Source organism: Oryctolagus cuniculus, chromosome 3, assembly GCF_051225735.1.
Source record: "Oryctolagus cuniculus isolate XC-2025 breed Fujian yellow rabbit chromosome 3, ASM5122573v1, whole genome shotgun sequence".
Taxonomy (NCBI): Eukaryota; Metazoa; Chordata; class Mammalia; order Lagomorpha; family Leporidae; genus Oryctolagus; species Oryctolagus cuniculus.
The window spans coordinates 8,371,113-8,383,518 of record NC_142869.1 but is presented as its reverse complement, the minus strand read 5'-3'; the positions used below and the strand labels follow the sequence as shown (position 1 = coordinate 8,383,518).

Genomic DNA, 12,406 nt, shown 5'->3' with positions numbered 1-12,406 from the left:
CTGAGTGCCTGCCCCCAGTCAATTACTTAACTATTTCATTAAAGAATGTACATGTAAAAAATTTGTGAGGAAGGGAGGGGAGAATATGACCATGTCATGAGTCAATTTACACATGTGATTGAATCCTCCTGAGGAATGCCCACTTCTCATTTCGGGTTCTTGTTGCTAACTGTAAAGTCTTTCAGTTTACAAGTATGTGTTCTATGAAGTCTTAGCCACCTGATGCACTAAGAAGAATGATTGTGCCGTGTTCCTCTCCCCTCGCAGAAGTGTTTATCTGGGTTTCTCTTTGGCAGCTCTACTCTTTCTGTTGTGAGCAGCACTGGTGTGTGGTAGGACTTTTTAAGCCTCTTTTACCCTGGAAAGTCACCTCTTCCACTGTTGAGTCAGAACTGAAAATATCTTTGTTGCGTAGCACCGTAACACTTCCTGCAAAATGGCAGTGCCGCCAGCACCCAGCAGTACCGTGCACAGCATCACTGCTGTGGTGTGCAGGCGCAGAGGGGAAAGGGGATGTTTCCAGAGGACTTCAGAAATAACGCAGCAGCTGGTTTGGGGTGCCTCTCCTTCAGCCACTCCAGACCTCTCATCACAGAAGATACCTAACAGTGGATTTAAGCATACATAAATTTTGAGAACCAGTAATTGAAGACATGTATTAGGCTATTTCTCTTCGGTGAATGAAGATGTAAGGGTTTTTTTGTGTTTTTTTTTTTTCTTTTTTTTTAAAAGATTTATTTATTTTACTTGAAAGTCAAGCGTTACAGAGAGAGAGAATGTCTTCCATCCGCTGGTTCTCTTCCCAAATGGCTGCAATGGCCAAAGCTGGGCCAATTTGAAGCCAAGAGCCAGGAGCCTCTTCCAGGTCTCCCACAGGGTTGCAGGGGCCCTAGGCCCTTGGCCATCTTCTGCTGCTTTCCCAGGCCATAGCAGAGAGCCAGATTGGAAGTGGAGCAGCCGGCACCCATATAGGATGCCAGCGCTGCAGGCAGCGGCTTTACCCGCTATGCCACAGTGCCGGCCCCAAACACTATGGTTTTAATTTGATCCAAAAAGGATTATAGGAAGTGGTATAGATAATGTTTGGGGATAGAGATTGATCAGAACAGATCATATCAAATCATGTTGAGAAATAATATACTTGCTTAATTATAATTTAATTATAGGCTTGACTTTGGCATTCACTTACATGGTTTTTGCACTAAATACTTATTGTTTGTTAACAGATAATGTAAGTCACTGTGTCTCAAACCTTAAGGGAAAAAATTCAGGTTCTTCCTTCAAATGAAGTCTTTAGCAAAGCTCAAAGAAAGTCCTGGGAGTTATGAAGTCAAGAGTTCTGTAGAGTTAGTACATCTGAGACCTATCTCGTCTCCCTTTGGTGTGGGGACTTCAGGAGAAGACATCTGGTATAGTTAAAAAACGAGAGCTTGGCTGGTGCCACGGCTCAATAGGCTAATCCTCCACCTGCGGCGCTGGCACCCTGGGTTCTAGTCCCGGTCGGGGCGCCGGATTCTGTCCCGGTTGCTCCTCTTCCAGGCCAGCTCTCTGCTGTGGCCCAGGAGTGTAGTGGAGGATGGCCCAAGTCCTTGGGCCCTGCACCCGCATGGGAGACCAGGAGAAGCACCTGGCTCCTGGCTTTGGATCAGCGCAGTGTGCCAGCCGCAGCGGCCATTGAGGGGTGAACCAATGGAAAAGGAAGACCTCTCTCTCTGTCTCTCTCACTGTCAAAACACACACACACACACACACACACACACACAAACACGAGAGCAGATCACTGATCTAAATGATGCTGAACATTCTTCTGAAAAGTGTTATCTTTTGGTATCTGATATGGAGTTGTTTAATGCCTGTGAGTTTGACTTCTTTATTTAATAAAAGAAATTTTAACTTCTGGCCTGTTCTCAAGTCCTTCCATTGTCTGTCTGGTTCACTTTAGTTTTTCATGGTATCTTTGTAGTGTAGTATAATCGTATGTCTTCCTTTTGCATAATGCGGTATTGTGGTTTATGTTGCTGAAATGTTGTTTTCTGTTACCCACAAAAAATTAAAAACTTCTAGAAGTTCATTGTTCTCATGGTTTTATCCAGTTCAGCTGAAAGACTGTGTATTGAAACTATCACATAAGGAAGTTGAGGATCTAGTAGATTTGTCCAAAGCACTGCCTCTAGCCCTGAGATCTGAGACTGGCTGAATAGGACGAGGGTGTGTGCTGCACATGGCAGTGGCCCACTGGAGTATTTAGGGGGCACATTGTGAGCTGGGAGAGGAGCATGTGGAGAGACCTATGGAACAGGCCTGTTGCTAAGTGTTGTATGGCCAAGCTTCTTAGGTAACTTTTGGCCACAGTTTTCCTCAGCTGTGAAATAGAGATACTTACTGATGGGGAGGTACTCGGTGGGGATTAAGGATGCTGGGATCTGGACAGATCTGAGCTTGTTGTGCTTGGTACATTGAGCTGCATTCTCAGCCTTGCTCAACCTCACCTATAAATGGGAGCAGTCATGTCCCTCAGGGATTGTTGGAAGGAGTCCATGAGATGATGAACTAACGCACTCAGCATTGGGCCAGGCACAGTGGCTGCCTGTGAGCGGGAGCAGCAAGAGCAGAATCCTCACCCGGTGTTGGGGGATTTGAGAGGTGCAGAATGCCCTGTCCTTCGGAGACATCGCTGTATGATCGCGTCTCACCTTAGTGGGCTGCCCAGTTCCTACTGATTTTCAAAGTCTTACAAAAATGGCTTCGGAAGCACTGGCTGTCTTCTGTTGGTTGCCCCCACTCTTGTCTCACGGGAGCCGCATGCTCTGTTGCAGGTCACGCAGGCAGAGCGCCGCACGGGCCTCTGTCGCTGCCGCCATGCCGTTCCCGTTCGGGAAGTCTCACAAGTCGCCAGCAGACATTGTGAAGAACCTGAAGGAGAGCATGGCCGTGCTCGAGAAGCAGGACATCTCTGACAAAAAGGCAGAGAAGGTATGTGTCTGGCTGCACTCCCACCCGAGCCTTTTCATTAGGAGTGGATGTAGTGGTGAGGAGGTGATTTTGAACATCATTAAGTCCAAATGTGAGTTCATTTGGGGTTTCTAAAATATGGTTAAGTGGCATTTGCTGCTGCTGGAACATTCGTTTCCTCCTATACTTCATCTCACAGATAAGTTCCCAGATTTGTTCTCAGTTTTCATTTGAGCTTTGCAGACTTCTTTCCGTTGTGTCTATTTTATTTGTTTTTGAAGTCGGTTGTTCTGCCTGCCTCCTCCCTGCGAGCATCTTCTCCCGAGTGTGTCCCAGGTTCTCCCTTCCTATGCCAGTACCTCATCCACCCAGTCGCCATGGTCTGGAACCCGACTTTCACCCCAATCTCTCCTTGTCCTTTGTCCCTCAAACGAAGCTTTTCCCCAAATATGTGTTTTCCACTTCCTAGAAGGTTATGAATCGATTCTAACTTTGTTTCCATTTTGAAGATGACCTTGGTCATCTTCCTGAGGGTGCTTGGCAGTCACCTTCTTGTACTTCCTATACTGCATCCCTGCCTTAGCCCCTCAGAGCAGGCTCCTGTCCCAGCACACAAGGCCCTTTGTGATCTGGTGAATTATAGCCCCTCCCTCTGGCATTCTGTAGGCCACAGCAATCACTGCCAAGTTAAATACCAGATGTCCTGTGTTAGTGCCTTTGTCTTGTTGCCTCTGCTTGGAGTCTTATGCCCCACAGCCCATTTCCACCAAAGCCCCATTCATGTTTCCATACTCTCTCCTACATTTCTTTTTCCCTGATGGCTTCATCGAGTACCCTATCCCAGCCTGTCTGGGTTATCTTCTGTCCCAGCCCTGCACCTTGAAACAGATCCTCACCATTTGTGGAATCTGTTAGGAAAATGCCAGAACTGCTGCTGTCTTCTCCCTGTTTTTGTTGGTGATGTACTTTGGTCTCTTACTCTAGATCATGAGCCCTTCGACCAGTGTGTCATTTCTGACATACCTGTGTCTTCCATAGTACTTGCTTCCATGGCCTGGGTAGCTTGTTGTTTGTTGAATGAATCTTTGATTAGAATAAATCTCCCACCCTTTTATGTAGAAGATTGTTTTCTGTCCTGAGATGAAGGTTAGACTGCTTCACTACTATCTTTTTAAGTCTAAGACTGTGGTTTGCATGTGTTTTTTTTTTTTTTTTAAGATTTATTTATTTGAAAGGCAGAGATAGAAGGAGGGAGGGAGGGAAAGAGGGGGACAGAGATCTACCGATCTACCATCTGCTGGTTCACTCCCCTGATGGCCACAATGACCAGGGCCAGGCCAGGCGGAAGCAAGGAGCCAGCAGCTTCTACTTGGCTTCCTACGTGGGTGCAGGGGCCCAAGCACTTGGGCTATCTTCCTCTGCTTTCCTAAACACATTAACAGGGAGCTGGATCAGAAGTGAAGTAACTGGGACTCAAACTAGTGCCCATATGGGATGCTGGCACTGCAGGCAAAGGCTTAACCTTCTGAGCCACACCGCCGGCCCCTGCCTGTGTTCTGATGAGGCAGGGAAATTCGTACTTATGGCATGAAGATGTGTTTTCTTTTCTTTTATTGGAAGTAATACACAATCTGTAAAAGTTTTTATAATTCTACCTTTAGATTTTCTGTGCAAATTCTAGTTTTTTGCATACCTATATAGTAAAATATATAGATTATATTTAGTAACATAAAATAAGCCTTTTCAAGTATTTATTTTATTTCAGAGGCAAAGAGAAAGACAAAGAGATCTCCCATCTGCTCGTTCAAATGCCCAGAATAGCTAGGGCTGGGGCTGTGGCTGGGTTAGGCTCAAGCCAGGAGCTAAAACTCTGTCCAGGTCTTCCATGTGGGTGTCAGGGACCCATCCCCCCTGCTTCCTGGGATCTGTATGGGCAGACAGTTGGATCAGGGGCCAACGCCAGGGGTTGTCATAGAGGCATCGTAACCACTGTCCTACTGCCTGTCCCACTTCATTCATTTTGAGAAAACTGCTAAATACTCAGTTCTGAATAATTTGTCAGATTTTTTTCCAAGTAAAAATGGTGTCCTATAAAAACAGCTAGTTCATCTCACCTGAAACAATCATATAAGTGCTTTTCCATAAGACAGCCAATCAGCCATATTCAGTAAGAATTTGACTGAACTTGGTATATACTTCCTGTTTGTCACACCCATGTATGCATATTCAAAGGTCAGAATTTAATGAAATTAATAACTTTCTTCTGCTTCTTCATGGGCATTGTTAATTGAAATTGGCTTTTTTTTTTTTTTTATCTTGATACACAGTGGCTGCTGGTTCAGTTTGGTATCACCATCCCGAATCATGCCGGGGTGCCAGCATCGTGAATGCTGGCAAATAGCAATCCAGTGGGGAGAGGAAAATAATGTCCTAGTATCGATAGAAAGTTATCCTTGACCTCACAGACCCTTCAAAGACGTCTCAAGGAACGCAGGATCCACACTTGGAAATTACTCTGATGATTCATGAAAGGTCTGTGTGGCAGTGATCCAGGAAGCTGGCAGAGGGCTGAGTTCTGAAGTGGCGGAAGGCCTTCCTGGGATCTGATGAAATCCTTGTCTACTTATCATCTACCCGGGATGATTTTGCCCTCCAAGGTGTCCCCTGGAATGACAGGAGACATTTTTGGTTGTAACATTAGGGAGCAATGCTGCTGTCGCCTAATCAGTTCAGGCTGCAGTCAATGCTATACATGCAACAGAGAATTACCTGACCAAAAATGTCAGTGGAGCCGAGCTTGAGAACTGCTGCTCCAAACCTCCTGCTATTTGGAAAAACAAAGCAAAGAAAAAATTGTTAAATTTAGGAAAAAATAATCTTTGTTTAAAGGAAGGGCAGCTCTGAAGAGCAGTCCTTGCAAACTACTTTGACGAATCTGGAATTTCTGATTCACTTTTTTTAAAGATTTATTTATTATTATTTGTTTATTATTTATTTGAAAGACAGAGTTACATAGAGGGAGAGAGAGAGAGATCTTCCATCTACTAGTTCACTCCCCAGGTGGCTGCAACAGCTGGAGGTGCGCCAATCTGAAGCCAAGAGCTTGGAGCTTCTTCTAGGTCTCCTACGCGGGTGCTGGCCCCCTGATTCTCTTTCTTATCAGGACTCTAAAGGAAGTATCAGTTAATGCAGTGGAGAAGGAGAAGGGACCCAAGTTCTGAAAACAATGAGAAGATGAAAATCAAGTCACTGAATTTAAAACCATGAAAAATGACGTAGATGTCAGTATCATACTGGAAAACTGATGTTAGATAGTCCTGTTAAACTAAGGTGCATGCTGTGACCTGTTATATTTAGCTTTGTTTTTGAAATTCTGGCCAGTACATTAAAAAATGGCTTAGAAATGACAAATACTGGGGTAGGTGTTATGGTACAGCAGGTGTAAGCCACTGCCTGCAATGTCAGCATCCATTATTGACGTTTAATTCCCGGCTGCTCCACTTCCAATCCATATACCCGCTAATGTGCCTGGGAAAACAGCAGAAGACAGCCCAAATGCTTGGGCCTCTGTACCCACTGAGAGTCTAGGGAGAATCTGCTGGCTTCTGGCTTTAGTCTGGCCCAGACCCAGCCATTGCAAAGTGAGCCAGTGGATGGAAGATCTCTGTCCATCTCTCCTTCTCTGTAGCTGTGCCTTTCAAATAAATAAAGTAAATCTTAGGGAAAAAAAAAAAGGAAATGACAAATTCAGCTCTTTTAGAGAAAATTATAGTATTGATATGTTCATAAATGTTTACAACACATAAGAGAATCAGTGGAAAATAATAGTTTATTATAGTATGTAAATAAATGAATAGAATATTCATAACTTCCCTAAATGCTAAATGAAACCAACTTGAGAATGAAATTTTTAAAACAGTGTCTAATTTAAAAAGTGTACAAATAGTTTTATCAAGAAGTATGCTGGACTGTATGAAAAGGCCGTGGGAACTTTCTTCAGAAGCTCAAAGAATACTTGGTCTTGGCCTGTGTTATCAGGCAGATAAGATATCGTTAGGATGTCCTTTCCTCCCGAATTAATCTTCAGGTTTAAAGCACTTCCATTCAGGTCACAGCAGGATCTTTTGTGTACTCGCCAGGTACCATTCCTACTGTTTTGAGTCTCTGTGGTCGTGGTTAGCAGAATGCCATCCTTCTGGGTTTTTCAGACCAGAAGTCTCGAGCGTCTTCGTTGGCTCGTTTCTCACTCCTTAGAGTAACGACCTGGGCCTCAAGGAAGTTCTGTGGATGGATTGTGTCTGGGTGCATGGAAGGCTCTTTACAGGTGGTTTTATGTATCAAAGCAGAATATATGTGAAAGAGACCTTAAGTAGTCTGGAAAGCCTAAAATACTTACACGCTGCCTATTACAGAAAAATAAATGCCAACCCCTGTCGCAGACGATCAGGCCTATGACTCAGTGGTCTCTGTCCTCCTGTTCTTCCCGGCATCCATGTCTTTGCCTCCTCTGCTCCAGCCGTACTCCTGCCTTTAGGCCTTTGCATCTGGCTGTTCCCTTGGCCTGGAGCAGCTCGTGACTTGGCTTATTCCCTGGCACCTTCAAGTCTTAGCTCAGATGCCACTTCTCACCCAGCTCCTATTTGAAATGCAGCTGCACCCTGTGGCATCCCTGTTCCCCCTTATCTTGCTCTGTTTTCCTGTATAATGAAGTTTGTATTTGTTTACTATTTCTTTCTCCTCCTAGAATAGAAGCCTTCCAAAAACATGGCTTAGCAAGTGTTTGTATTGTTTAAGTTTTTATTTACTTATTTTAACTTCATTTGAGAAAGACAGATCTTCCATCTGCTGATTCACCACCACAGCACATTGCCCCCGCCCCCAGTGCCTCCAATAGCTGTGATAGGCCAGACCAGAGCCAGGAGCCAGGAACTCAATCTAGGTTTCCCAAGTGAGTGGCAGGAAACCAGGTTGAGCCATCATCTGCTACCTCCCCAAGGTGCATTTCAGCAAGAAGCTGCATCAGAGATGGAGGAGCTGGCATATGGGTTGCAGGTGTGCCAACCAGCATTTGAACCGCTGTGACAAACCCTGCCCCCAGTATTTGTATTTATTCAACATGAAATAGAAAGCACCATTAACATGAAACACTGTCACCTTGTTCTCTTCTGCTAAATTCACTCAGATACTGCTGTAAGTAATGTAACAATGTATATACTGACTTTGTGACTAAGGAGGGGCACCATAGCAAGTACCTCCAGGTTTCTATGATGGTGGCCAAGTATCATTGCTGCCGTTAGAGAAGTAGTAAGATAAATGAAATTTCTCAAGAGACCTGTCCTGGTGGCCCTGGCACAGTCCAAATAGTTTTGTGTTCATTACCTTAGCCTGTAGTTAAGGATGATCAGAGGAATTTTTTTTTAAGATTTTATTTATTTATTTGGGAGGTAGTGTTAGAGACAGTGAGAGGGAGAGACAAAGAGAAAGATCTTCCATCTGCTGGTTCACTCCCCAGTTGGCCAAAAGTGCAGAAGCTGCACCAATCTGGAGCCAGGAGCTTCTTCCAGGTCTCCCACGCAGGTGCAGGGGCCCAAGCATCTGGGCCATCTTCTCCTGCTTTCCCAGGCAATAGCAGAGAGCTGGATCAGAAGAGGAACAGCCAGGACTAGAAACAGCACCAGTATGGGATGCCGGCACCGCACGCAGAGGCTTAACCTACTGTGCCACAGCACTGGCCCAAGGATGTTTTTTCGTGAGTAGTCAAGCAGTCATAACAAATGGACCTGGTGATGACTCACCATGAGCTTGGTAGCAGGATCTGAGTGCTCTGTTTCTCGACATGGTACTCAAGTCTGAACTATTATTTGTTGGTTAACTTACATGAGGAGACTTAAATCACTTAGTCAACAAGAGTTTGTAGATAAAAAAAGATAGAAAATTCTATACCTGACTGAATTAGGCATCAAAGAATGGTCAGTTAGTTAGCTGGGGAGAGGGGGGTTGAAGGGAATCTTAATATAAATATACCATATAGATAAAGTTATGGCTCTGTGTCAGTCCAAGAAAACGGAGTATAGATAGCACCATAAAAATAGCATCACTAGAAATGTGTGATTAATCTGAGAGAAGGCAAAAAAAAAAAGTCATGGCCACAATTATAGTCAGAAACATCAATACTCTACTCTCAATAACTGATAGAACAGGTAGGCAGAAAATCAACTTTCTAGTTAGACCAGAAGGATACCATCAACCAACTTGACCTGATTAACATTTATAGAACACTCAACAACAGCAGAACACACCTACTCATTCTTTTGAAGAATTCTGGGAACATTTACCAAGATATATCACATTCTAGGCTATAAAACTAAGTTACAGTGCTTTTTTTTTTTTTTTTTTTTTTTGACAGGCAGAGTGGACAGTGAGAGAGAGAGAGAGAGAGAAAGGTCTTCCTTTGCCATCGGTTCACCCTCCAATGGCCGGCGCACTGCGGCCAGCGCACCGCGCTGATCTGATGGCAGGAGCCAGGTACTTATCCTGGTCTCCCATGGGGTGCAGTGCCCAAGTACTTGGGCCATCCTCCACTGCACTCCCAGGTCACAGCAGAGAGCTGACCTGGAAGAGGGGCAACCGGGACAGAATCCAGTGCCCCGACCGGGACTAGAACCCGGTGTGCCAGCGCCGCAAGTCAGAGGATTAGCCTAGTGAGCCGCGGTGCCGGCCTCACAGTGCATTTTAAAGGCTAAAGTTATATGACATATTTCCCATGACTACAGATAAATTAGAAATCAGTAACAGAGGGCCCGCGCTGTGGCGCAGTGGATTAACGCCCTGGCCTGAAGCACCGGCATCCCATCTGGCCGCTGGTTCTAGTCCCGGCTGCTCCTTTTCCGATCCAGCTCTCTGCTAATGCCTGGGAAAGCAGTGGAAGGTTGCCCAAGTCCTTGGGCCCCTGCACCTATGTGGGAGACCCGGAAGAAGCTCCTAGCTCCTGGCTCCTGGCTTCAGATCAGCGCAGCTCTGGCTGTTGCGGCCAATTGGGGAGTGACCCATCAGAAGGAAGATCTCTCTCTCTGCATCTCCTTTCTCTGTATAACTCTGACTTTCAAATAAATAAATAAATCTTAAAAAAAAAAAAAAAAGAAATTAGTAACAGAAAGAGCCTTGGAAAATCCCCAAAATGTTTGGAAGTTAACTACCCTATTTCTGAATAACTCATGGATCCAAAAAGAAACTAGAAAATAGATTGGAATAAAAATGGAAGCATTTCAGTTAGTGGGATGCTGCTAAAGTGTCATTCCAGGAAATTGATAGCACTAAATATCTGTATTAGGAAATCAGCTGAGTCTAAGCTTTCGCCCTAAGAAACTAAAAGAATAGCAGATTTAACACAGAGTAAACAGGAGAAAGGAAATAACTATCAAAGTAGAAACCTATTAATTCAAAAACAACGGCAGCAGAAGAAAATAAAAAGATGAATAATACAAATTCTACCTAAGACTCATCAGGAGAAAGAAGACAAAAATTACCAATATCTGGGGTGATAGAGTTAACAGTACAGATCCTACAGATATTAAAAGAATAATAGAGAATATTATGAAAGATTTTATATAAATAAATTTGACACTCTAGGTGAAAATGATGAATTCCTTAAAAAAAAAAAACAAAAATTGTCATACTCAGAAAAAAATAATCTGAATAGCCCTATATAAAAGTGATTACATATTTAGTTAATAACCTTCCCGTAAAGAACACTGTAGGCCCAGAAGACTTCATGGGATTCGAACAGCTAAGGATTTCTATGCAAGCTCTTCCAGAAAAGTTAAGAGAAAGGAATAGTTCTTACCTCGGTCTGTCCCATCAGCATTACCCTGACACCAAACTAAGACAACAATACTGTAAGAAAAAGAAAACTTCAGACTGATACCCCTTATGAAGATAGATGAAAAAATTCTAAACTAAATGTTGGCAGACTGAATCTAACTGTAGGATAATATGAGCATCATGACCACCTGGATTTTATTCCTATAATGCAAGGCTGGTCCAGAGTTAAAAAATCCTTCGATATAATTCACTGTTTTAAACTATCAATAGGTGGGGAAAAAAGCCTCTGTTTCTGATTTAAAAAAAAGAAAAGGAAACTCAGCAAACTAGGAATAGAAAGGAACTTTCTATTAATAATAATAAAAAAGTACTTTCTAATAAAGGTATGTAAAAAAACCTCATAGCTAGCATTATGCATGAAAAGCTGAATCATTTTATTGCTAAAAGCAAGAATAAGAGATGTCCACTTTCACCACTGCTGTTCATCTTTGTATTTGGAGGTTCTAGATTGTACAATCAGGCAAGAAGAATTAAGAGAGATTCAGAGTGGAAAGAAGCAAAACTTTTTATTTGTAGATGGCAACGATTATCTACAAACAAATGCTGAAGGAATCTTCAAAAAAAGAAAACCTAGAATAATTGAATTTAGCAAAATCACAAGTTACAAGATCACTATACAAAGGACAATTATATAGTAGCAATGAACAATTCAAAATTGTTTGAACAGTTTAAAAATCCCATTTAGGGGCTAGCTTTGTGATGCAGCTGGTTAAGCTATTGCCTGCAATACCTAATGTGCTTGAGAAAGCAGTGGATGATGGCCCAAGTCCTTAGGCCTTTGTCATCCATATGGGAGACCTGAATGGAGTTCTGGGCTCCTGGCCCAGCCCCAACCCTTGCAGTCATTTGGGGAATGAATCAGGGGATGGAAGATTTCTTTGTGTCTCTGTCTTTCCCTCACTCTCTGTCACTCTGCTTTCAAATGAGATTTTTTTAAAAATAAAAATAAATAACTCCATTTAGAATAACATCAAAATTATGAAACCTCTAAAACATGTCTGTGCAGGTTTTGTGTGAACGTGTTTCCGCTCCTCTAGGATAACTACCTCAGAGTACGGTTCCTTGGGCATATGGCAAGGGCATATTTAGTTTTATAAGAAACTGCCAGACCTTCCAGAGCTCCTGTATCACTTTACGTTCCTAGAAGCAAGGTCAGAGATGGGATAGGAGTGACTGTCTGTCTGGGAAGTTAGACTTCCATAGGGCAGAAGATGAACTTGGTAAGGAGATGTAAAGTTCGATTTCTGAGAGGGAACTGAGAGGACTTAGTGATTGTGCACACTCAGTCCGGGTTCACATCTGCTGCCCACCCGACGTTTCTCAGGGCGTGAGTCAGCAGACTGCAGCCCAGGTGGCCCCTGCCGGGTTTCCTAAGTGGGGCTGTGCCGGACCGCAGGCCCATCCATTCACATGTGGTCTATGGCTGCTTCCCTGCTGCAGTGTGGAGTTGAGCAATTGCAACAGACCCTGTCAGCCATGAAGCTTTGCTACCTGCATTTCTAGAGAGATGTGGTCCATCCTTCTGATGAACTGCACTATAGCAGATAGGATTTTAGTTAGAAGTTGGGGCAGG

General features: G+C 43.7%; 1 protein-coding gene across 4 annotated transcripts in view; it reads left to right on the top strand.

Annotated features, from left to right (window-relative positions):
* CAB39 (calcium binding protein 39) overlaps positions 1-12,406 on the top strand; it is a 93,258-nt gene that overhangs the window by 41,722 nt on the left and 39,130 nt on the right. For 3 of the 4 annotated variants that reach the window (XM_002712517.6, XM_089329748.1, XM_070070080.2), the window contains exon 2: positions 2,817-2,973. The exons of the other annotated variant lie outside the window; for it this stretch is intronic. In XM_002712517.6, the coding sequence (XP_002712563.1) occupies positions 2,860-2,973 (114 nt within the window). In that variant the 5' untranslated portion in view covers positions 2,817-2,859. The remainder of the gene's footprint in view (positions 1-2,816; positions 2,974-12,406) is intronic. 4 annotated transcript variants of the gene reach the window in all.